This window comes from Lissotriton helveticus, chromosome 9 (assembly GCF_964261635.1).
Source record: "Lissotriton helveticus chromosome 9, aLisHel1.1, whole genome shotgun sequence".
In the NCBI taxonomy this organism is placed as follows: Eukaryota; Metazoa; Chordata; class Amphibia; order Caudata; family Salamandridae; genus Lissotriton; species Lissotriton helveticus.
The window spans coordinates 509716946-509744368 of NC_136070.1; the positions used below are offsets into that span (position 1 = coordinate 509716946).

Sequence of the window (27423 nt, forward strand, 5' to 3'; positions counted from 1 at the left end):
GAGTCACCCAAATTAACTCGTCTGTATTCAGACATGCCAACATAAAGGTAATCTTAGCTTGATCATTTACAAATTGTTGTAGCAGGGTACAAACAACAAAGGAGAAGCAAGAAGTCTCAGCACTTGCTCTTGCTAGACAAAGGAGCTTGGTGTGAATCAAGCCTAAATCCGCTTTCTGTCACTATTGACCTGGAAGTGTGCTTGCATGTGCTGGTCCTCTAGTGACTCGGGCTGCAACTATGACTCTGGGAAAGGTAGTTTTATGTCTCAAACTGTGTAACTGCCATTGTCCTGTGTTTCATATCTGCTATGTTTGCCTTCTTGTGAGCCGCACGGTGTCTTGTGGCCTGACACTATGGCTCATACTGTGGGTTTTATCCAGGGGGTTTTAAGGGTGCTGTGGAATGTGCACCTTAAATGTGGACATTTCACCTGGCTCTGTACTGGATGCACCAATGTGTGTCCTCCTACTCAATTCCTGACTCCAAGATGGGTACCTCTATTTGTAGTGCTTCTTTTGTGTTGTTTGTCTCTGGCCTCACTGTTTCCGCCACCATTGTTGGACCAGACTGAAGACCTAGCATAGATGTCAGGTAGTATTACTATGTCGTCATGTGTAGGGAGCAGCCAAATTCAGTCTTCCCTCTTTATGCCAGAAGAAATGATCTGAAGCTGCAGGTAGCACACTTGCTAGGTAGTGCTCTCGCACTCTCTACACTTTACCCTCTAATCAACTTTGTGTGAGGTCTCCTTTCCATCTCTGTGACATTCAGAATCTGGACTGTCCTTAGTATCAGTTGCACCTTATAGTGTTCCTCATGGATTGTCTCGTTATGTAAGGGTCTGGCGGCAAAAAAGAGCCTTATAACCTCGATCGATATTTACGTGAGTGTCTTTTTTTGTCAGACTCCTAGTAACGTCTGCCCAAGAAGAGGAAAACTTTACCTGGTCAGTCCATGCTCTGCAAACAAATACACACCTCTAGCTGCAACTCCTTTGGGTCATGTCGGACACCCTGAAGGACATCCAGAAAAAGCATCCATCTTCATGGACTTCTAGCCAAACCCACATAATTTTAGTTTTTATTGAAGTACCTTCGATGAGTTTTGTAGAGAGGATGGTGAACAGCCTTGTAGCTGTGTTTATTGTTTTATAGGTAGATAGCTGCATGCTTGGAGAGTGTGTCATGTGTACGTGTCACTTAGACGTGGAACGTTGTGATTGTAGTTTCAGTGTACTGTACAATGCTGTCTTGTTGGTGTAGAAGGGTACAGTGCTGTACATGTGAGGTATGGAGTTGTACAAATGGTGGAAGTACTTCTATAATATCCTTTTAAGGAAAGAGGATGTGTTACCTCTTTGCGGTCCTTACAAAAGCAAGTTGATGTCTTACATCTATACCCTGTGTTCTATGCTTCTTCTCAGCCTGCCTTAGTGATGAGGCATGCCTGGAATGTTGACAGTGGTTAGTGTGTACATTGGCTGTGCATGTCAGTTGGGTCTGGAGGTTCAGCACACAAGTCAATGCTCTCGGTGTGCTGCTTTACCTGACAACTTACTTCTTTTCCTTTGAAGTATACTGTGGAATAAAGGAGTCACCTACAAGAATTAAATAGTACTGTATTGTGGCTACAGCAGAACTTGCATTTCAATAGTATCCACAAACAGAATTTCCTCCCCATAAACATAGTACAGTGGAGAAAATTCTCTGACCATTTCTCAGCCCCAAATGTTACTTCTTCCACATATTGCAACATTTTCAGTTACTATCCAACTCTAAGTCAGTATATAATTAAAACCAGATGTACGTTGGTAATCGTTTCTGATTACCAAATAGAGAATTTTAGTGATTCGCTATTTGATATTCGCAAACACTAATGTACAAATGTGTCTTTGACACATTGTGCGATTCCCAGTGCGTCACAAATAGGCCTACCTAATTAATATTCATGAGTTAGGTCTTGGTTTGCGACCCATTGGGAATCGCAAAAGTCACAGGGATGGTGGCCTGCTGGAGTCTGCAGATCACCATTTCTGTGATTGCTTTTCATTAAAGCAATTCTTTTTATTATTTTTTATTTTTTAAATGCAGCCCCTTTTCCTTCAAGGAAAACGTGATGTGTTTCAAAACTAAACATGAAATGTTTTCTTCTCATTAGGTCGAGCGACCTGTCTCAATGCTCATGCGCATTGAGCGGAGCGAGAGATAAAGGGGCTTAAACAGAGCTTACCGAGATCGGGCGATTCCATGCAGTGCCCGTGAAAAGGAGCTCAATGCGCAAGCGCATTGACATAGAAAAGCGCGTGCACAGGAAAGACAGCCATCTGCCGCCAGCAGCTTCACTTCAAAGGGATCATTTCGCACTCTCAGGCATGTCTCCTCCCTAATTTATTCACTGCCGACGGCCAGCCGTACTTTCACTTTGACGGCGCCAGGCCGTCTCTTTTATTTGCTTCCCTAGCCCACTCTCTTCATACTTGGAATTTATTCTGCTTCTTTTAACTGTTTACTAACATTTCATTTATTTTGCTCAGATAACGAATTTATTGGCCTTCAAGGGCCTTAATCAATTGCAGATGCACAATTTGTAAATGCTCCTCTGAGCTTTTATATTGCTTGCGTTAGTGCCCACCACCCGACCTAGCATTTTTCAGAGAAGCACTGTTCTTTGAAACTACTAGTTTACCTGGTCATTCATTAGAGCCGGATTCTCAAAAAGGACAATATCGGCATACTTTGGTTTATCTCCTGGCTTTGGTGCAGAGCTACAATTTTTGCCCTGCGTGAACTTTCCTTGGTTAAGCAGAACCTGTTGCAATCGCAGTTTTCCAGGCTAAGTTCGGAAAACATTTTACAGTTTAATTTTGGGTACCTAAACACACGTGTGTATTTTCACACCAGGAATAAAGTGCATAAGATTTTTTTTTTTTTTAGAGATTCACTCCCCCATCCCTTGAGTAATCCCATCACTTACATTCCTAACTAGTTAAGGATTTCACCTTTCCCTTCGTGCCCTGAAAACAAGCATTTGCAATGCAATAGGTCTCGCATTTTAGAAACTTTGACTTATTACTATTGTAAATGACAATGCCTTTTATTATTGCAGGTTTTATAAACACATAACTAAAAGGCATTGACATTTACAATGCCATCAGCGAAAATCTCGCAATTGCGAGACCTATTGCATTTCAAATGCTTGTTTTTAAAGAGTAGGCAGTGGTTTGGGGCAGTGGCATAGCTAGGCCTATGGCCACTCGTGGAGGCCCCTGCGTTTGCGGCTGTGTGATAAAGCGGGCGGGGGTGCTGGCAATTTCCTCGGGGCAGCCACAGGTAAGAGCCGTCCCCAATACTCATGCAGACCCTATCCCCCCCCCCCCCCCACCCCCATCCCCCCCCATCCCCGCTACGCCACTGGTCGTGGGACCTCAAAAAAGCTTTGTACATCTGGCCCTTACTTTCGTTTAGGACAGGCTGAAGGTCAGCTGTGGGGTTCTAAGAAACATAAAGAACAAACAGCTCATTGAAAAGAGGGAGTTGGGACATGGAATAAGAGAGGTATGAAGAAAATGAGAACGGGCGTTGGAACAAAGGACACACAACCAGGCCCTGTTCCAGAGTCAAGTTTTCCATTTATGTGATGTTTATTGAGCTGAATAAATAATGACAACTGTGAACCCCGAAATCCTATTCATAGAACAAGTGCTCAATCCTGGAGTAACCAGAAGTGTCTGTATAGAGGGGAGGGGAGATGCTAGTTTTCCAGTTGTTAATTGAGGGGACAGGTTCTCGACACGAGTCACGCTAGCAGGATACCTATCAGTGGATAAAAGAAAAAAACATTTGTGGCACCATTTATTAATGAACAGATTATACAATAAACTGTCTGCTTCTTACCTACTTCCCCGGAGGATGTCGCATGGCCTATTATTGACCATCTTGTCACTTTTATGTCGGGCCTAGAAATTAAAGAAGGAGTTTTAAGAACAGGCTTTGGTTTTTAAGATATCTCTCTCAACTTCATGAAAGGGAATTGTTTATAACAGATACATTAGCCATTGAGTGCATATCAGCGAGCGGGTCAAACATGTTACTTAATTAAAACTTGGTATTAAAAAGGCTAATTTGGGGGTCGGCAAGGCCTTGCTGTCTAGTCACATCCTGTAGCATGCTTTTGTAAAATTGAATCACTGTTTTATCACAGACCAAATAACACTTTGTGCCCATTCGACCAAACAGTTTCATACCAACGGCATCGCCCAGGCTGGAAAAAGTAAGAGAGTAATATGAACGGAATTACAAATGTAGATTGAAGATTTGTGGGGGATTTAACAACCGTACTACAGTGGAAAATTCTTCATAGTTGGCTAATTATCTGCTGAAGTTCAGAAAAAGGATGGGAAATAGATGTTCCCCAAAGGCACGTCTAGTTGATGCCCCTTGAGAATACTGGTCATACTCACAACGTCGATACTTTGTAGGTATTCGCACGCCTTCTCATTCACTTTTTCAATCTTAAATTTGCATGTGCTGTAACTTTAACAAAGGTAGCAATAAGGACAGCTACAGGATGTGAAAATGCCTAAACACCCACATTTTTTCAGGGGGTACAGTGTATTTCTTCATTTAGAAAATGTTTCTCTCCATATGAAAATGTTTCCCATATGGAGAAAAAAATCAATAGAACTGCAAATGCACATTTCCTCCGACCTTAAAATAGCGTATTCTGTGACAGTTCGCAAGAGTAGAGACAGGGGACACAGGACTAGGTCTGCACATCAATAATTTCATACAATTCTGACTGCACTCTTTAAAAGGTAGGAGTTGCAATCATCCTAAACTAGCTTTCCTCCTGATTTAAGGAAAATTAAATAACTTGAAGTCCATTAACCACCCATGTACCCTCTTCCTGCTGCTCCCCGTTACCACACTTGCAGGTCTCCCAAGCAACTTATAGTCAGTGTGCTGGGCGTCCTTTTTAGGTCTTACCATAGGCAGCTTTAACTATGTGCCAGAATTCATATGGCAGCAAAACCAAAATAAAAATAGTAGCAGTCAATGCTAATTTGAGATATATATTTCACTGTGTTTTTTGCATTGGTTAATGAGCTACAAAGTATATTTTTCCAACAACCTCACAATGGTGCTTATCCTGGGAGACATGCTGACCTGGTGTTCCTTGTGACATTGGCACATAGCTACAGTTGGGATTATAGCAGCATATCGGACCACAATAACATCAACAACTTTATGGGGCCTATTACGAGTTTGATGGTGCAGCGGCGGATCAGCCCCACCGTTGCACTGGTAAACCCGCGTGAGAACTGCCCGCCATATAATTCGTTTTTTAGTCACTGGCGGCGATTCCTTAGGCATTTCCAAGGCGCTGCCTATCAAATAGGCACAGCAAAGGGAACGTCAAAAACAGTTCCGGCACAGCATGGACTGACAAGCCCATGTCATGCTGAAACTTCTGTGCATGCACACAGGGGGCACATGTTGTGCTCCTCTGGGTGGATCCACAGGGAGTGAGGCACAAGGGGGCCCTGTAAGGCCGCCTTTGTTTCCTCTCCGCCAGTGGTTTCATGGAGGAGGAACCACCATGAAAACCCTGGCAGAGAGGAAACCCCTAATATGCTTGGGAGAACCACAGAACATATAGATGCCTCTAGGCTGCCAAGCCACCACCAGGGAACGGTGGTTGCATGGCCCTGTCGGTGGTCCCAGGGTCGCATGACCACTAGGGTTGTAATGTGGCGGTCGCAAGACTGCCACCACAAGTCTGTGTTGTAACATCAGTTACCATGGCTGAGACAACAGCAGCTGCCAGCAAGACAGGGACAACAGTATTGTCATAAAGGTAAGCACAGTAGGTAAAAAGCAACAACAATAGCTACCAAAACAACAGGAATAGAAATGTCAAAATCTGCCATAACAGCAGGAACAACAACCACAAAAACAATTGCCAGCAAGACCAGACGAGTGAAATGCTTGAATTAATTTCAGCCAGTGGTTGTAACTCTTTGCATTCCAGTCCATTGTTGTGTTACTGTCTGTGCCACTACAGCCACAGACCAACCATGTGCAAATCAGTCCTTGCTTATGCAAAAATGGGAACAGCAATTTTCAAAATGCTAAGCTGTGTCCCATTTGAATGCAAACACAAGAACCTTAAACCAGCTTCCCTTGTTGAGTCTCATCACTAGGATACACCTTGAGTCCTATGGTAAAATTTGAATGGGAACCATGTATAGGTATATCTTTGCATTTACGGGCGGAGCTGGCGAGCGGAGAAAATGGCCGCATAGTTCCCGGGCTCCGCCGGCATCATCTACTATCCTGTTGCTATCCTGCACAAAACCACCTCAGTGGACCCCCCCGACCCCCTCGAGGAGATCGGAACAGTAGCGGACCTGTGGGATCTGCTCGGACTGCAAATCCGACAAATAGCGGGAACGTGAACCGGCCCGCTTCATAGAGCGTGCGGAGGGCCTCGGTCCGCGGCCTCTGGTACGCGAGGTGTCCGAGGCGCAGACGGAGACTGGCAGCGGCGGATTGCGCTGACGGACCCCGGGGGGTCCTCCCTCTCGGACGACAGCCAAGCGGGGGAGCGTAGCAGCCTTCCAGGTCCCGAGGAGACCCAGGACACGGCGGCAGAGAAGGCGGGACGCCAGAGGTGAGCCGGCCTAACGGCCGGAGAGGACATCGCGCTACGCCATTACGTTGCGTCTGCAGTGAGGAGCTGAGGAGGCGGCGGCGGCCCCGGAGGGAGAGACAACGTCTGCTGCGGGCTCGGAGGGGGGAGATACGTCCGCATAGGCACCGGAGATAGCGGCTACATCTGCGTGAGCCCCGGAGTCTGGAGCAGCACTCTTGGTTGCGTGCAGGACGTCTGAAACATTGTGGGTGTCGGTTCCCACGACTGCCCACCACGACGCTTCCCTGACCCCTGCCTACATGCGGTGGCTGCCCTGAGTGCGTGCAACACCCGCGCTCTGCTCCTGGGTGTAGTGTAAAGGATCTCTTTACCGACATAAATTGGATTCCGTTTATTTACCTTTATTACACTGGGGCATAGAGAGTCCGCCATATTAAGAGTTGGAATTCTACCTGAGACAGATCAAAGCCAAGAAAGGTGAGGCGGCGCGCACGCACCCAGGCCTGGTGGCGCCGCGTCTTGGCAGAACGGATGGGGTGAGGGAGCGGGCACGCTGACCTCGGACTCTGTCGGTGCTGGCCGCCTGGCGACTCGCTACGTCGGGGGTTGGCATTGCGGAGGACTTGCTTGATCCCTTCGGAGTCCTTACATCGCACTGCTGAACATGGGGAAGGGCGATAAAACTCAGAGTAGGCTTCCCTTCTCGCAGAGGCGAGCCGCAACACAAAGCACGCCGCCGCGGATAAATGAGGAGGCACACGCGGCGACTCCGCAAGACGCGAACTCGGACATTAAAACAATGCTCCGCTCAATGGAGCACAACATTCAAACAGACATAGCGGCGCTGGGGTCCAAAATGGATGCCATGTCATACCGCATGGACCGCATGGCGGAGCGTCTGGACAAACACTCGGAAAGACATGATATGGCCGAACGGCGAATCACGGAGGTGGAGGAGGCACAAACGGATCTGGACACTGCGAGGCGGAGAGCGGACCACCTCATAAAGACACTGCAGGATAAAACGGAGGATTTGGAGGCGAGGTCGAGGCGCTGCAACCTCCGCATAACGGGGCTGCCAGAGACGACGCAGACTGGGAGGATGGAACTGTTCATTGAACGGCTACTTCACACGCTATTAGGTGATGGTGTGTTCTCCTCTATGTTCGTTGTGGAACGTGCGCACCGCACACTGGGCCCGAAGCCTAATCCGGGCTTACCGCCGCGCCCTATAATAGCGAAGCTCTTGAATTATAGAGACAGAGACACTGCGCTGAGGCTGGCCAGAGAGAAGGGAGACCTGCAGTTTGAGGGATCGAACATCTCCATCTTCCCGGATTTTACAGCACGGGTGCAGGAAGCACGCAAGCACTTCGCCCCGCACAAGAAACGTCTTAGGGAAATGGGCCTGGATTACGCAATGCTCTACCCGGCCAAATTGCGAGTGAACAGACAAGGCCACTCGCATATTTTCACGGACCCTGCGGTTCTACAGAAAGCCTTAAAGACGTGGGCGCGAGAGAAGTCGGATGGCCAAGCTGGGCAGCGGCAGGAGGCGGAATCGAGCCACCTTGAAGAGCAAGAGTGATCTGGGACTCGGCTGCCTGATGCGAGGCGGTCTTGTGGGTGTGTTCTACTGTGCACAGGCCGGCGGCAGTTTACCTCGGATGCGAGAATCACTGGAATGCGGATACAGATAAGTGAAGCTGGGGACTGATTATTGGGATTGACTACATCCGGTGTGACCTTGGGTCCCTGGCTCCGGTTGGGTCTGAGCCGGGGGTGGTGAGGGCGGGGGGGGGGGGCACTGCTGATAATGGGAGGGTAGGGGGCCCGCAACGAGGATTGCAAGGGGCCTTCATCCCCCGAACTTGGGTTTGGTGCATTTCTAATTTCCTGATGGTGCAGGGCGGAGGGAAGGAGGCCGGGCGACAGAGTTGGACATTGGTCGCTTGGGTCGAGCCGGCTGGCTACCTTCGCCACTGAGCGTTAAGCACATGGGAATGTTTTACGTGTTGCTGGGGAGGGCTGGGTGGGATGGGATTCTGCTAGGCCAAATTGGGGTGGGTCTGCTGTGGGTGGTGGGGGGCATGTCGGGGTTTGGGGTGTTCGAATTGTTCTTTTGGTTGTTTGACATTGTGCTTTGCCGAGTTTTCTGGAGAGATCCTATTGTGCATGTTCCTATTGCTGCCTCACAGATCCGATTGTCTGGGTGTGCCCTTGAGGTGCGCCTGAGCGTGTTACATAATGTACCCACGATTCAGCATGGCGGGTGGGACTGTGATTGAGGGTCTTGCATCCTTGCAGGCGTCGGAGCCGGCCCAGTTGAGAGCTCTGTCGTGGAATGTGAGAGGCTTAAACGACTTCCGGAAGCTTCGTAAGGTCCTTAGTTATTTGCGTAGACATAATATTGACCTCGCTCTTTTGCAGGAAACTCACCTCCCGATGACTAGCAAGCTTCTCACTCACAAGGGCTTATTGGGTTGCAGTGTAGCGTCAGGCTTCACCACACACTCACGGGGGACACTCACCTGGGTTAACCCTGGCTCCAAACTAAAGTTGCAGTCCTTGGAGGCCGATCCTGAGGGTAGGTACGTGCTCAGCAGATGCGAGGGTAGGGGGCTAGATTTCATGGTAGTCAATGTGTATGGCCCCAACTTTGATTCCCCGGAATTTTATGTGACACTAGCGCAGAAGTGCAGGATGTATGAATGTACTGGGATGCTCTGGGGTGGGGATCTCAACCTGGTGTTCGACCCGACTCTGGATAGATCAGCGGGACCCCACAGAAGCCCGTCGGCGGCTGCCATGGCGCTGCAGACTGAAATGGTGCGCTTGGCTTTGATAGACGTTTGGCGCAGCAGACACCGCGATAGAGGGGGGTACACGCACTATTCCGCTTATCATGAGATACATACAAGAATAGATTATTGGCTCACGACACAGCAACTAGCACATACGGTGAGGGATTGTCGGATCCTGCCTCGCACGCTCTCTGATCACTCTCCTCTCCTCCTCGTTCTTGAGCTCCCGACGCCGCGGCTCCCCCCCTTCACGTGGCGCTTCCCCCCGTATTCCTTGTTGGACGAGGTGTTCAGGGGTGAAACTGCAGACGAGATTGAAACTTTCTTTGCCGCCAACGTGGGGTCCGTGGACAGCTTCCAAACATTGTGGGAGGCGTTTAAGGTATGTGTGCGCGGAGTGGCGATGGCTAAGCACTCCGGTGTCCTTAAATCTATCAGACAGAGGCTTCGGCACCTAGAAACCCAATTAACGGAGCTAGAGCAGTTACAGCAGGCTGACCTCACGGGGGATACACTAGACCGTATTAACCAACTGGTGTCAGAATATAATACGGAGGCTGACAGTGAGGTCCGTCACTTGGGTAAATACGGCACGCACTTATGGGGAGGGCGAAAGGCCTAGCTCCTTACTGGCAAATCTGGTTCGCAACGAACGACGACAACTCATTGTTGGCGAATTGATATCGAGCGCGGGGGAGGTCCTCACCGACGAGGAGCAGATAATAGAGGAGTTTCGGCAATATTATTCCACTCTTTACGAGTCCAAATCTACCGGGATGGAAGAGGCGATCGACGAGTATTTAGGATTTATCAAAATGCCGCTGTTGTCAGACGCACAGAGAGAATTCCTGATGATGCCCATTCAGAAGGAGGAAATTGTGGACGCGCTAGACAGCATGAGATCTGGTAGCGCTCCGGGGGCTGACGGGTTGACGGTAGGCTTCTACAAAGCCTTCAAAGACCTGTTGCTACCCTACCTTTCGACGCTGTTTGACGACATATGCCTGGAAGGCAGAATGCCCCCATCCATGCGGGAGGCGCTCATCGTCACTCTTCTTAAACCAGGGAAACCCACAAATGAAAGGGGGTCGTACAGACCCCTTTCATTGATAAATGTTGACGCGAAACTCTATGCGAAGGTGCTGGCGACGCGCCTCGCTCTCCTGGCCCCGAAACTGGTTGCACCGGAACAAGCCGGCTTCATTCCGGCTAGGAATCTCACCTATAACATACGTACTGTGCTGGGTACAATGCAGCATGTGAAGCCGGAGAACAAGGCGTTGGCGGTGTTTTTAGACATGGAAAAGGCGTTCGATTCTGTCGAGTGGCCATTCATGTCGAGAGTACTACGGAAGCTGGGCTTGGGAGAACCTTTTTTGCAAATGATAGGTGTCTTGTACTATAAACCGTCGGCCAGGGTTCGCCTGGGTAACAGAGTGACAGAGGCGTTTGCAATAAGTAGAGGCACCCGACAGGGCTGTCCCCTATCCCCTTTGCTGTATGCCCTAGTGGCGGAACCCCTGGCGTGTGCTCTGAGAGAATACCATAGCCATGAGGGTATCAGCTTCCCAACCTACAAGATCTGCATATCCACGTATGCGGACGACACCCTCCTTTATGTCAGAGACCCGGAGCTCAACCTTTCCCCGGTGCTCAGAGAAGTTGTGCAGTTCGAGGCACTGTCGGGGCTAAAGGTGAACTGGAACAAATCGGTGGCATTCCCGCTGACCCCAGTGACGACCAAGTTTGGGATGGATTATCCGCTCCAGTGGTCGGACGACCCGGTCAGATACTTGGGTATACAATTGCATCCCGACCCGGATGTACTGGTGAGGGAAAATTACGGGGTGGCCTATACCAGGTTGTCTGACGACGTGGACAGATGGTGCAAATTGCCGCTGTCCCTGTCGGGTCGCATCGCACTGATGAAAATGATTGTCCTCCCGCGGTTTTTATTCCTGTTTAATAACATTCCGGTGACCCTCTCGAGGGCCTTCTTCAAGTCATTGACGCAAGTCCTCACGCGACTTGCGTGGGGGGGCGGGCAACCGAGAGTGCAGTGGACAGTCTTAACGCTCCCGTATGAACAAGGGGGTTTAGGTGCCCCAGATCTGGAGAGATACTATAGGGTCGCCCAAGCATCGCATTTGCATACTTGGATTCACGGGGATAACAACATCCCTCATGTGATACTGGAGACTTTGTTTACGGACCCCCTCCCTCCGCCGGCTACGGTGTTTGAACCGGCCCCACGACGAATAGGCACGCTGGACTCAATTGCCGCGACAAGTCACGCCTGGCACTCACTGGCCAGGAGACGTGGATACGAAACATTGCACTCCCCGCTCGTTCCGATAGGATGGGCTGTCTGGATACCGCCGCTGAGAGAGAAGGGGGTTACGCGCGCGCTTCAACAATTGGGCATATCTAAGTTGGGGATCTGTTTAGGGACGGGTCAGTGATCACCTGGATACAGTTGGTCCCCCCTCAGACTCCAACCTCGCTGTTGCAGCGATTCCACTTTCACAGGGTGCGTACGGCGCTACAAGCACTGCTGGGCTCGACCATGCAGGAGCCCCCTGAAGTTCCAGAACTAACATAAATTATTAAAACCTCGTCTCCCACACATCTCATCTCCCGATTGTACGGGATTGGCCAACTCAACGGGGAACAGCCTCCTTCCAAAGCCCGGTCGGCATGGCAACAAGATCTGCAGGCGGAAATAAGTGATTCGATGTGGGAGTACTGCTGCCGCAACACTAAAAAGGTGTCACTTAATGCTCGGCATCGACTTATTCATTTTACATTTTTGCAAAGAGTGTATTATACCCCAGAACGCCTACACAGGTACGGCCTCCGACAATCATCGGAATGTGAACGCTGTCACGCCCCGGTGGCAGACTTCATGCACCTCGCGTGGTCATGCCCGGGCATCAATAAATTCTGGGCGGATGTTTTCGGGGAGATGGGTCGCGCTCTGGAGACAGAGCTCCCAGTTAATCCCGCGCTTGCGTTGCTGGGATATTCCAAGATCCTCCCTCTGGCGATGCGCCGCCTGGCAGATATGGGACTGATCATGGCCCGACGTGCAGTGGCACGGTGCTGGATGCGGGGTCCGCTCCCGACAAAAGGAGGTTGGGCCAGAGATATGCTCTATGGCTGCACACAGTCACAGCTCTTTAGCGAGCTTCTACCCCGGGTGAGCAGACCTAAAAATTTCTGGGATCTGTATCTGACTTACGTTGCCAATAAAGACACCATGGAGCCGGAACAGGAGGAGGCAGAGGAGAGGCAGGATGAGGCGGAGGACACTGAGGATCGAGGGTGCGATATAGATGGATTGGGTGACTCGTGAGGACCTGGGAGGGATGTGAGGCGAATCTTCGGGGGTCTGGAAGGGACTGATACACATGCGACGCGCGGGAACCCTTACAATAGGAGCACATGCCGAGCGGGGAGATTGAGAGAGGGAGGGAAATGGTAGAGGGAGGCGGGCGGAGGAGGGGGCATTCGTGGGGTGTGCGGGGAGCTGGGGAACGATGGTTTGGAGTGAGAGGAACAGGCAAGCACAAGGGTGGTTAAGGGGGGAGGGGAGGGGTTAGGAGGGGTGTTTGTATACAGGGTCACAAACCTGGTTTGGTTGACAGACAGGCACACAACACTGACACACCTGCGCCCTCACAGTGGCGGGGAGTATACCCCAAGGGTGGAGGGGGGGATGGGGCTGCGTGGTTACAAACTAGTGAAATGATAGTTAGATAGTAGTGTGGGGGTGCTGAGGCCACCCCACACTGGGGAATTGATAACCTGCTTGATGATCTGGTCCTAAAATGATGAGTGTTGATGTTCCTCTACATTGCTGCCGGCCTCAGGGTTGTAGGCGTAGAGCTGTGTGTGTGACCTGGAAGTGAATAAAAGTTTATAAAAAAAAAATAAAAAAAAAATATATATCTTTGCATTTACGGCAGCTCACTGAAAAAAAAACCAAGCCTTTGCAAAGCCAATAGATCAGGCTTTAATGTGTTTAAAGTATGTAAAAATAGGCATGCAGAAATGTGCAGACCGATTTTGCCTCTTTCTGTGACACTGATATCTCTGCCCTACTTTTTATTTCACAAGCATGTGGTGCGATACAGTGGGTTACTCAGTGACAAGGCACAAATAGGCTGTATGGATTTGTGGAGGCCTGGGCATTCATTATCACATTGCAGACAATGCTTCTCTTGTTTTTGCTGTGGAATGCCATATTGTCTAAGGGGTCACAGATTATTTGTTCTGTAACCTTCTCCCTGTTACTCCTCATCTGTCCCTGCCTTCCTGTACCCTCTCAAATGGCTACTTTCTGCCCCTTTCTGCATACTGTGACTACTGTGTTATGTCGGCTCTGGATAGCTTTTTGTAATTCTTTTAATCTCTGTATTTTCTAATTTGTCATCTGTCACCTAACGCCCTACACACTGGCTATCGCTGACACTTTATATACACCAAAACTACTTTGTAGTTTTTGTGGTCGGAGGCACTTTTTTAGGTCATGCATCACCCTGCATGTGCTGTCTGCAAGACCTGCTGTTATCACTCTACAGAGTGAAATTACAGCAGCTGCTTGCCATTGGTTCATGACTATCGCTTTTGTTTCCTGGAGCCTTATTGGCCGGTTCTCCAGATACATCACTTCTGTTTAGAAGCTAGGGGCCTCATTTATGAGGCCGTGTGTCACTTTTACGCCGCCGGCTCGTCACTTTTTGTGACGCACCAGCAGCGTAAATAATGTGCCTTGTTGCACCATATTTACAAAGTGACGCATCTAGGTAGATGCGTCACTTTGTAAACCCCTGCGCCACATTATACCTGCGCCAGGTATAATGTATGCGGGGGGGGGCGTACCCCCGCAAAAAGCCTTATAGAAGTGACGCAGTGAAATCTATGAGATTTCACTGCGTCACTTCTAGGACACCGTTGCATCAAAATCTTGCGCCTGCCTCACAGCAGGCATAAGACTGACGCAAGCCCTTTCACATGGGGCTTTCCCCATGTGAAAGGATGCATTGCTGGAGTTGCGTCACTTTTGTGACACACTCCAGCAATGCGTCACTTTTGCGCTTACAGATACGTCAGAAATACTGACGTATCTGTAACTCCTTGCGACATGATGCGTCATACTGTAAATATGACACATCAGGTATGTCGCAAGGAGTGCGCACTGAGAAGTGACGCATCGCTGCTTTCACGCAGCGATGCGTCACTTTTCATAAATGAGGCCCTAGGAGTACAGGCCAATTACAGTTTCCTTACACTGACAGTTTCCTTACACTGTAAGTCGTATGTATTTCTTTGTGGCCTATTTTTTTTAACAAGCGTCCCATTCCACGCATTCATTTTAATGGTTGCACGCTACTTTCTTTAGACTGCACTTGTCTAAACAAAGGAGCGCGGCTGCTATTAAATTGAAAGGGAAGAATGTGGCACTTTTATTTTTAAAAAGCATTTGTTTGTCGACTTGAGAAATAAATGGTTTCATTTGAAAAATCGCCCCATTCTGCGAATTCACTTTAATAGCGGCTGTGCACGCTTGTTTAGAGGAGCTCAGTCTACAGAAAGTAGCGAAGCCACCATTACAGTGAAAGCCAGGACCCCGGCGCTTGTTTTTTATTTTGCTTGTCCTACATAGTGTTCACAACTCCGCACCTGTATAGATTTAGTAGAAACTATTTGTAAGTAGTCAGCTGTAATTTAACAAAGACCGCAAGAACCGTGTTATTTATGGCATCTGACGTGCAATAGACAGTTAACTTTCCTGCCCCAATAGTTATCAGTTCTGCGTGTCGCACAGGGAAGGGAGTTGCATGCTGTTCAAATATTCTTTGTGGAGGAAGGTTCTCGGATCTCCTCGTGCATCAAGTGTGCTGCAAAGGTTCTTCCGAAATGTCTCAAATGACCCAAATTGTGTGTTTTGCATCCTCATTTTGCCAATGATTTTCACGTATAAATAATGGGAAATAGTAATTTAGCGCATAGCTCAAACCGAATGGTCGCATAAAAATTGTGTCATCGTGTTCCATCTTAATGGCATTTCTTTTTATTCAGACTAGAGTTTGGCCTGCCTTTGATTTGAGTAAGTAATCTGCACACCTCTCGGTTGGCCCTGGGCACACTGGTCGGACTTACTAGGCTACTAGCTAATTGTTAGAGACGAAAGCAAATGAGACCCGTCCCCGATTTAAACAAATACACTATGCAGACAAAAAAGAAAGGGCTGCACAACTGTCGCTTTTGTGTATTGGCAAACACGTTGTTCCTATAAGTGTGACTTATTCTTTTTGAATGTTTACAATTTTTATTGAATATTTTAATTTTATAGAAGATGACATTGAGTTACTTTTTTATGTTGTTAATTTTATGAAGTTTATTATTTCCATTTTCTTTATGGATGCCTTCCTTCCTGTAAAACTATCTCCAGAGAGAAAATGGCGGTCAAGGAAAGCTGATAGTGACTTATTTGCAGCTTGTTTTTAACATTTATACGCGAGAAGAATCTATTAAAACTTTCCTTCAGCTTTAAACCACCCTGTGTAAACTCATTGTGCGTAAATACAGCTAAGAATACAATATCGGGTGTACTTAATTGTGCAGTGTCTAAATTGTGTAGTCAGGTGGCATAGTTCTAACGCCTTGTGAGTAAAGCACGTGCATGATGTGGGATTTGTAAATCAGTTACAGATCCTTTTGAAATACAGCAGACCACAACACATGCAACATGGGTACAACCAGCATGGAGAATCCATCCACTGATATTTGTAATGAGGTTGCAGAGGCAGAAAAGGATGTGAACCGTGCGTTGAGAGACACTCCGAAGGAGGTGCTCATCAAGAGAAAGGTAAGGAAATCAAGCCAGCTGGGACAGATCTGAAACCCGTTTGTAGGACATGGTTTTTACTAGTTTTAATGACACATACATGTTTTTTCATTGCCGAATACACGCTTGGTATTACCTACGACATGGATTTTCTGTTCTTCAGTGGTTGCAAATTTTATGACAAGTGCGGAAGAATTGTTTAAAATGGAGGCATCAATTGTATATTGTCCTGTTGTGTTCTGCCATATTGAAACCAGTGTCACATAATGCCACTGTACTGTTCAGTATCTTCCAGACTAACGACTATTGTATGACATAAGCATCAGCATATATCTGTTGTATCAGTATACTTTAATTGAGTGGCATCTTTGCTGGATGGCAGTTACTAGTAAGATCGAGTATCTTATAATTGTTGTTCGGTGCATCTGTCTGTGCACTGGTCTGTGACAGGAACAACGCTTCCACTTTAAGACAGTCATCCATTTAGAGGTTTCCTTATACACACCAACAGCTGAAAGTAAACATCAGCTACAGTTACACACTTATCCTACTTAAGCCATGTATTTTAATGTAGCAAACAACAGCACAACTACATCACCAAAGGAATCGATAAAAGCAGGCCAGGGGCAATGATTTATTTGTGTTTTTTTTAGAATGAAATTTATTCAGAGAGTATGTTTAATTTCGTCACCTCACTTGATTATTCAATCCAACCGCTCTCATCTTGATGTTTTTTCTTGAGCTATCTGAAAAAAGTTATATGCTTTTAGGCACAACGTCTTGTTTTTATAATATACTTTTGAGTAACTCAAAATAGAATGTTGAGTGTTATTATTAATCAAACTGTCGATCAAATTTGCCGCTGTTTCTTTTCTGCTATATTGAAATTAATATTAAAAAAGTTAGGAACTGCTGACCATGCTACTGTATAATATTCATACTGTTGGAGAACAGCACTGCAACATTTCCTCCTTACAAATATAATTTAGTATGGTTTGTGTTTTTGGAACCTTCTCTTTTTTTGGAGGGGGGGGTCTATTGTCTTTATTTATCAAATTTATTTTTGTTGAAAATCTTTTTATTAAGACAACAAGCTCCAAAACAGTTACACACTGTACAGGATCTGATACTAAGTGGACATACAGAAGGCAAAGTCATGCATAGAATCATCTCGACCATTTCGACCTCATATAGAGTCTAGGATACATACACAATGCTAGTCAGTGTCAGAAACAGACTGGATATCCATCAAATCCCCCCTGTACATTCTCCACGCCGTCCATATTTTCTCCCACTTCTTGGGACACCCTCTACTTTTATATATCACTTTTCAGCCCTTTGGCACCGATCTAGATCTTTGCCCCAATCTTCCACCAGTGGCAAGACATTACTACCCTATAGTCTCTCTATATTTCTTTTGGCAACCATACTCGCTAATGCCAGCCGGATCTTGCCCCACTTAGGCCAAGTGATGTCACTCGTCACTCCCAGCTTGTGCCATCGAGCCTCCAATGGGACCTCAGTGCCGACCACTTCAGACATTATGTCCGCCAGTCCCGACCAGTATGCCCGGATGCTTGCGCAGTCCCATTAGATGTGGAAGAAGGTGCCCACCTCTCCACAACCCCCCAGACAGAACTGTGAGTCAACATAACCTATGCGGTATTGTGTCGTGCGCGGGGTGTGGGAGCGGTGTAGAATGCGCAGCTAGACAAGTATAAACCGGGCACGAATCGCCACCTCCCGGGGACTCTGCAGGGCCCCCCTCAAATCATCTTCCTCCAACAACCCCACCTCGGACTCCCATTTTTCCTGCAAAGGCCCCAATGGATCAGCCAGGTTATTGATGAGCTTTTTGTACGTGAGGGAAATGGCTTTGTCTATCATTGGATCCAGCAATAATCTATCTTCCAGTGGGGCATAATCTGGTAAATGTTACCCTTGGTGTAGATGTTCGTAGATGGCATGTCTGAGCTGGGAATGAAGGAACTCCCCTTTCCCCATTTGGAATTCTGCCTGCAGGGTAGCAAACTTTAGCATGTCCTACCTTTTCCATATATCACCCAACACATCAATGCCAATTAGGCTCCATTTGCAAAGGCCCTTCAATTATGCAACCTCTGGGAGATAATTCCCAGCCCACAGCGGGGTTTGTGCTGTAAGCTTTGCCTCCCAACCCAGCAGTTTTGTCGCCCGCTTCCACGTCTCCACAACCAAGGCCGTTTGAGGTGGCAGAGGCGAACAGCGTCTACCCTTGCGATAAAGAGCGGCCAAGTAGGTACCACTCCCTAAAACCATGCGGCCCACTCTATACGCCGGTTCATCCATTGGGGCGAACACCCACCCGTTGATGTTGACTAATTGTGCAGCCCAATAGTAGAACCTAACGCCAAGGACCGCTAGCCCTCCCTCATATACACCCCGTTGGAGCTTTTTCAGAGCAATTCTCGGGCATCCCCCTCCCCAAAGAAGTGTACGCTGCTCAGTCGATCGCCTGGAAGACCTTCTCCGGGACTGGAAAGGGAGTACTTTGCAGAGCATAGAGTAGGCGAGGAAGGGCCATCATTTTAAATAGGACAGCACGTCCCATCAAGGAGAGCGGAAGAGTTCTCCAATGTTCAACGTGCCCTCGTAGCCGCTCCAGTTGAGCGTAAACATTTAAACGCATAAACTCCTCCTCCGACTTCGTAATCCAGATACCCAAGTAGCGGAAGGTCTCCTTCCATACCAGCCCCCGACATTCTTCAGCTAAGTTCGGTGGAGGACCTGCCATCAGATGACCCAGGGACTTGTCCCAATTAATGCGATACCCGGAGTATTCATCAAACGTACGCAGGATCTTCATGAGTCTCTGAATAGAGTCGGCTGGCCTTTGGACATAGATTAAAACGTGATCAGCGTATAGCAATATACGCTCTTCCCAGCTGCCCCCTAGGTCAATACCCCACACCATGGGATCGGTCCGTACCCAAGCCGCCAACAACTCCAAGGCCAAGGTGAATAATGTCTGGGAAAGCGGACAGCCCTGCCTCGTGCCCCGCCCCAATTGAAACTCCCTGGAGAGGGCGCCGTTAACACGGACCCTCGCAAGCGGTGCAGTGTACAACAACCTTACCAATGCTCGAAAGTTATCGCCAAAACCCAGTTTGGCCAAGACTGCGTATATATATTGCCATTCCATACTGTCAAAGGCCATATGGGCATCCAGTGACAGTAGGGCCGCCGGTACATTCGGGCGGTTATACACCGCTTGAAGCACCACAAACATGCGTCGCAAGTTGAGCCTTGTGTTTCTATGTGGCATAAAGCCCGATTGATCGGGGTGTATCAAAGATTGAATGACCGCTCCCAGTCTGGTGGCTAGGATTTTGCCTAGGACCTTGGTTTCATAATTAAGGAGTGAGATGGGCCTGTAAGAGCTGCACAAATCCTGCGGTTTGCCAGACTTATGTATCACCACTATCATTGCAGATCTAAGATCCTTCGGGAGTAGCCCTTCCTGTTTGGCTTCGTTAAACATCCTTAACATATGCGGAGCCACCCGTCCCAACACACATTCGAACGCCTCTGCCGAGAACCCATTGGGACCCGGCGCTTTCCCCGCCTGCAAGTCTCCCATGGCAGCCTCTACCTCCTCCACCGTAATGTCTGACTCAAGGATATACCTATCTTCAGGATCTAGTGTAGGCAGATGTATGTCACGCAAGAAGTCATCACACTCCCACTCCCGTCTCTCAGTGTGCGGCTGATAAATAGCCTCATAGTAATGCGCAAACTCCTCTGCTATGTCTGCACTTGTGTCTCGGGTAGTCCAGTCTGTTGTTCGGATCCCCTGTACCCAATTACGGTCTCTGTCGCGCTTCTCAAGCCAGGCGATCATCTTATTAGCTTTATCCACCAGGTCATAAACGTGCCGCTGCGTAGCAATAGCGTGCGATCTCGCCTGGTCAGTCATCACATCCTTCAGTTCTTTTTCTTTGAGTCGCAGCTGTTGACTGAGTTCCTGCTCCTGCTCCTGTGTCCCCCCCCCCCCCAGCGCACTCTAAGGTGTGAAGCTCTGTTTCCAGTCTATCAATTTGTGCATATTTTTTCTTTCGGCGTTTCCCCATCTCCGCCGGTTGCATGACTAAACAACTACCACTTAAACAACGAATGCCTGAACCACGAAGGCTAAAGCACTATCAAAGCCAAACCACTACGTTCTGTACAACGAATGCCTAAACCACGAAAATTAATCATTTTTCATATTACCTGAATTTACCACTACGTTTTAAAAATCGCATGTTTGATTCATGTATGACTTAAACAATTTTATTTCAATACTCTTTAAATGTTCAATCTAATAATCGTTTTTTACATGTGCTGTTCGAACATGCTTGCCCCCACCAAGAGCTTGTTCTAAAAGTCAGCCAGCAATTCCAAGCATACTAAAAACATCTCCCTCAGAGCAATAACGATTATTAGTCATGTGGCCAAGAGACTCGCACCCAGTTATTTTATGTCAGGAGGGTTTATAAACTTGTTTAAGACTTTACACATCTGATCCAGGGGACGCGATATAATAATAGTTAATAAAGAAACAGTTGTAAACTCTTAATTGAACTTCGGTGGGCAAATGTATTGTTTGGAGCAACAGAAAGCATGTTTTGTTTTGATCAACATAGTTTAAAAAAAATATTTTTATAACTCCAACGGCCATTCCACAAAAAGGTTTGTTAGTAAAACATTTTTTTAAAGCGATTGCAGTACAGATTTCTTTAAAAAAAAAAAAATAATTCACTTAAATTAAACATAGAAAAAACGCACATCCAGCTTTTTGTAACTATTTCAACTTTTACAAGCAGAGATAAGTCGCATCGTGCACTGTTCTTAAGCACATCCAACACTGCCATCTACTGGCGTAACACGTCAAATTAAAGCAAACTATTATTTCTACATCGTAATTAAAATCCTGAAATGTACAAATGAATATTACACATTCCTAAGTTAATAAAAATATTCAAAAATCACCATTCTGTTCCAAATTATTTCATTAAAATTGCACTTCATTTACGATTAATTATTTACATTTTGACACTTTCCTCTGGTTTAGTAAGTCGTGGTTCAGGTGGTCATTGTTAGTGTACAGTAGTGGTTAATGAGTTTGTGGTTCTGGTAAAGGTCGTGGTTAAGGATTCATTGTTTAATACAATTGTTGTTAAGGATTCGTTGTTCAGGCTGTTTCCCATCTCCGCCTGTACAAAATCCCTGGCCACAGTCTTATAAACCTCCCAGAGGGTGCACCGGGATCTAACGGAGCCCACATTCTCTGCAAAATATTGGTCCACTCGCTCCCAGAACCGTTCCTGGAACTCCTGGTCCTTAAACAGGAAAACATCCAGCCTGGGGGGAGTAGACCAGTCCCTCTCGGGACCCCCTAGCTGTACCCCCACCGGGGCATGATCGGATATACATCTGGCTTTATGGCAACTATCATGAAAGAGGCCCATGTGACCCACCTGCGTAAAGAGGTAATCGATCCTGGACCCCAAGCCATGCGCCGCGGAGATATGCGTGTACTGTCTAAGGTGGGGGTTATGCGCCCTCCATAGGTCCACCAAACCCATCGCATGCACAAAGTCCCCGAGGTGACGCGTCCCCCCCGGTCAGGCAGAGCCACGGACCTATCAATGTCTCTAGCCATCACATCATTCATATCCCCCCCCAGGATCAGGACCCCCACCGGCATGTCCAATAACAGTTTTACAATATCTCGGAGAGTGGTACTGTGTAGTTTTGGGGGAATGTAAACAGAGCAGAGATTAACCGTACGACCCTCCCACCGCCCAGAAATCGCCGCATAGCACCCCAGAGGGTCCAGCCACTTACGTCCAATCACCAATGGTAGAGAAATTTTCACAAGGATCCCGGTACCCCTAGAGCCCGTAGTGAAGCCTGCATGGGCCTGTAGTGTGTATCCGAATCTATTAAGGGCCATATAATGATTATGTATCAGGTGTGTCTCCTGGAGGAAGACTATGTCTGGGGCGTGCCTGTGGAGATAATGGAGGACCATGGTGTGCTTTATCTTATTCTGCAGGCCATTAATGTTCCAAGACAATATATTAACTCTTTGTGCCCTCGCTGTATGCATCATAAACAGCTAGTAGAAAGAACCTTAGAGGTGGATGCCCACCCTCACCGCCATCCGCCACCCGCATGCCCACAATCAGTGCAATCGAAGCCAAAAGAACAGTACCAAGTACAAACCAAAATATAAAAAACAAACATTCAACTTTCCCCCCAACCTCCTGTGCCCTCTCCCCTCCCTGCTTCTCAGGCCAACATGACCCGACTTACCCCAACAAGCAGAGCGCCTGTCGCCCATAAAACGGAAACTTAAGTGGTGTGTGCTACAACCGGTTGGGCATCCTGAGGGTCTCACCCAGACCACAACTTTATAGATCTAGCCGCAATACCATCCCTTCCCAGGGAAGACAGGACAAGAAGTGTAGATAGGACAACCGGATACATGAATCAACCTCTCCCCCCAAATTGTAACGTGTCCGCGTATCATGTCTGATAGGGGTCAAGCGCCCCCTCTGCCAGTCATTCAGGTTAGGTGCCCCACAGTGCATCAGTGTCCCAGCAGCTTTACCCACAGAAGAAACAGTATACTTTACATGCGTTCCAACTTGGTCCTCCAGGCCAGGGCATCCTTCGCATGCTCAGCCAATGTCCGGCGAGGCAGATAGACTCCGCGACCTGGACCCACCAGGCGCACGCGGTCTTCCTCTCAGCCATTGCTCCCTCTCTGTCGAACCCGTGGTAGAGGTCGGAGAACGGACTGCAGTATTCCTCCAGCTGTCTCCCGGTCGTGGACAATCAGGTAGCTTCACGTTCTCCTCCAGCCAAGCGTGGGAGTCCTCCGGGGACGTGAAGAAGAAGGATTCCCCATGTGAAAGAAGCTTGAGACGCGCCGGGAAGAACATCATGTATTTAATGCCACGATCCCGAAGTTCCTTCTTGACTCCGTTGAACGAGCGGCGCTCCTGTTGCACCTTGAGGGTAAAATCGGGAACAAATCGGATGGTGGCTTTGTCGATTCGGAGGTCTCCATGTTGTCGAACGGCCTGCAAGATGGTGTCCCAGTCCCTATAATTAAGAATCCAGGCAATGATCGTTCTCGGGGGGGGCACCGGGACGCGGCGGAGGAATCAGTGCCCAGTGCGCTCTCTCAATGACAAAGAACTTGGAGAGTCTTTTGGGCTTCAGGTGGTTCAAGATAATGTCCTCCAGGAACAGGTCAACAGTCTGCCCTCCCATTTCTCTCCGGCACTCCCACCACACGAATATTATTCCTGCAGGCCCTCCCTTCCTGGTCCTCCAGTCTGGCAACTGTTTGCTTCTGCTGGTGGGTCAGCTGCTGGACCTGTTGTTTCAGCATTTTGGTGGTGTGCTGAAGCTCGGCAATAGCCGCGGCGTTCTGTGTGGCCTTCTCCGAGGTCTTATTCAGGTCCGCCCGCTGTAGAGCCATTTCAATAGTGACTTTATCAATTTTCGCCTCCAACGTCATACCTAGAGTTTGTATGGCCTGCATGATGGAGGCCAGGGACGGCTCCACTGCGCCACTCGACCACTCATGGGGGCCTCCTCTGCTCCTCCTGCAGATGCCGTATACTTGTCCATTGTGTTGGTTTGCGTGGTGATGAACTTCTTTGGTTTCATTATTGTCTCTGTAAGGGCCCCCGAGATGATGGAGGGAACACAACACTCACTGTGTCCACTGTGCACCTTCCATCTACCCGTCGGGCTGCCCAATTATTGCTTCCGGAGCTTGTTATCCCAATCCGGGTGTGTGCCCACTTGGATAAGACCGTGGTTCACGGCAGGATCGTCCGCCCCTCAGGGCCCCACTCGCTAACCTCAGACTGTCGTTTCGCCGTCCCCGGCGCCGCGCCACAGAAACCAGTGTGCGCTGCTCCTGCCTCCCAGTGCGCCAATCTTCACCATTCAATGAGCCTCTTCCCGAGTTTCAAATAGGCCGTGCGCCAAGCTATGGCGCCGCCCGCCCCGGGGCTCATCCTCCCAGGGAAGCAGATGACCACCTTGTGGCAGATGCCACAAGGTGGTCCTCCCAACGCCCCGCAGCGATTCACCCGGAAGATGCGGAGAACCTGGGCCACAACTCCGCTGCAGTGGTGACTAGACACTCTCTTCAGCTCCCTGGTGATCCGTGCCAGCCAGGCACAGCCCACGCCGCCACACGTGGCCGCCTCAGATCATCACACTCCTTGACCGGAAGGGGGCAAGACCCCCTCTAGGATCGCCACCAGGACCAGCCCGGGGAGGCCAGGATAGACAGCAGGCCACAAGTCTTCCTCTCCCCAATGCCTGCGACCCGTAATGAGGAGTTCTCCCTCCACGCGGGAGCTCTGCGCACCTCCGTACGCTGCAGGCACTTTCCAGGCGGGCCCGCCTCGTTAGGCTACGAGGCCTCCGCACTTCCCAGGAGCCGGCGCAGGGGCGGCGCGATTGGACCCGGCTCACGCGGGCACCCGACTCCGGTGCTACTCTCCTCGTACTTGCTGCTGGAGGCCGCAGGGGGCCTCTCCTCCGCCGGTCCACGTTGCGGCGCCATCCACGGTCGAAGGGGGACCGGAACAACCCCCTCCGGCTCCGCAGCCCTTCCACCCGCGGAATATGCGGTTTTGGACAACTGTGCGGCAGGATAAGTAAGTGCAGGATTTTGGGGCCTACGGCTCGCCCTCAGCAGCGCCGCGATATTATGCAGCCTTCTTGGTTGCCGCCAGGCCACGCCTCCTTATTTATCAAGTTTAACCTTGCAAGAACAATAGTTCTTCTACTACTTGAGCCATCTAGCTCTTTTTTCTTGTTCAAGACAATTTTATTGATAACTAGCTTACCCGTCGCGCGTTGCTGCGATCTCAGAAGAAAGGAAATTCAAGGAAACTCGTTATGATAACATTCAATTTACATTGTGTCATTTTTATTGAAACTTAGTCATTTTAATATGGAAAACATTTCAAAGTGTGGCTTGAGCATTGCGTACTCGATCGGCTTCCAATCTTGATTCTCGTTGCTCTCCTGTTTCATTTGAGCGGGCTTGAGCAGTGCGTAATCGATCTGTTTCCAATCTTGATTCTCGTTGCTTGTTCGTTTGAGAAGAACGGGCTTGAGCAGTGTGTACTCGATCGGCTTCCAATCTTGATTCTCGTTGCTCGTTCGCTTGAGAAGAACGGGCTTCAGCAGTTTGTATTCGAACAGCTTCTAATCTTGCTTCCCGTTGCTCGTCTGTTTCTAAAGCTTGTAATGCCTTTTTCTTTCGTGCTTCAGATGTAGATCGACTAATCGATTTCAGTTTGGGGGGCATAACTGTCGACGATGCTCGCAAATTCGCTGACAATTTCAGTATTCGAAAGATTATGAGGGATCTGGGGGGCCGATATTTAAAAAAAAATTATGCTAGAAACCTTCGCGGTAGTGTACTCAACAACTTCCCAAAGTTTCATAGCGATCGGATGAATGGTGTGGTAATGCATAATGGACAAACAGACAGACAGACAGACATACATTTGTTTTTATATATATAGATTATAAAGGTGTCTATGAAAAATACAAAATAACAAGCTAAGAATAATACATTCAAAATATGCCATATGGAGAGTATACGAATCAGACTTATGAATACCAGTATACAATGTACAGACAATACAAAGAAAATCTTAATTTCAATAAATTATGAAGAATATTAAGAACGTGCAGGGAATCAGGGGGGTTTAAGAACTTTGTGTTGTGATGGTCTTATTTGGAATAAACCTTTGGCCCTCGTGTCAAGAAATGTTGCAACAGGTGACCATAAATCTAGACGCTTCGTTGCCAAAGTTATGGGGTAAACAAAAGCTGTGTTTAACCTATGATTGTGGCAAACTGCATACCACCAGGCTCTATAAGAAATGTTTGTGAAGTCCCTCCAATTGATAGTAATTTGTTGAAATGCAACTGTCAATAACAGATCAATAATTATGACATTAAGCATCACATTTTCCCAAACAGGTGAAAGACTTCCCAAGAAAATACTGGTAAAAGAAAAAAGAAACTTAGTTCCAAAAATTAGGCTGATTTGGGTCCAAACTTGTTTCCAAAAATTACATACAGTTAGACAGGAGAATAACATATGGAATAAATCAGGGTTTGGAGATGAACATGTCCAGCAAACATCGGACACCATTTAATAATTCTTACTTAAGGCATGTGGTGATAATAAAAGTCTATTATAGACAAATAATAAAGTTTGCGTTGTATTTGCTGCTCTGGAGGATTTTCGTAACTTAATCCATAAATTCTTCCATAAAGGAATTGGCCAAGATGTCTGAAAATCATGTTCCCACAATGCCTCTATTCTAGATGTCTGCCTAATCGTATCGCTACCCCATAAAAAACTATATATGGTGGAAGCTTTGGGAAAATTGTTTAACAAAGTATGCAGTTGTGACAGGGAGTCCGAATTGTTAGAGCTAATAGATGTACTAGATATTTGAGTATAAGTAGTCACCACTGCTTTCTTTAAAAGATTATACTTAGGAAGGAATGAGGCTGGTAGGTTGAAAAGCTGACTAAGCAAGGGAAAAGCAAAACCAAAGGGGATGATGGACGGAGTGTTAAACAATGCAAGCACTCACCCCCAGTGAACTGATCTGGGTTTAATCCATCATCATTCTTTAGCTCAATCCGCCACCCCAGTTCAGACATGGCCATATGCAAATCAGTCTGACCCTGTGCCTCATGGGAACAGTCCAGCTCGAACTGCCAAGCCATGTCTTCCCTGGACCAGAAACAAGCATCCTGGGACCGGTTTCGGGTTCATAACCCTCATCAGCCAGGCTATCTTGAATCCAGTGGCAAAGTGAGCAAGGGACCCACTTCTGGGCATACCCTGCTAACTTAGGGGGAACAAAGCAAAACCAAAGGGGATGGTGGACGGAGTGTTGAACAATGCAAGCACTTACCCCCAGTCAACTGATCAGGGTTTAATCCACCATTATTCTTTAGCTCACTCCGCCACCCCAGTTCAGACAAGGTCATATGCAAATCAGTCTGACCCTGTGCC

General features: G+C 48.0%; 1 protein-coding gene across 4 annotated transcripts in view; it reads right to left on the reverse strand.

Annotated features, from left to right (window-relative positions):
- LOC144781481 (phospholipid-transporting ATPase IC-like) overlaps positions 1 to 27423 on the reverse strand; it is a 1874327-nt gene that overhangs the window by 1268625 nt on the left and 578279 nt on the right. For all 4 annotated transcript variants that reach the window (XM_078660356.1, XM_078660353.1, XM_078660355.1 and 1 more), the window contains one exon: positions 3896 to 3957. In XM_078660356.1, coding sequence (XP_078516482.1) covers positions 3896 to 3957 — 62 coding nt within the window. The remainder of the gene's footprint in view (positions 1 to 3895; positions 3958 to 27423) is intronic.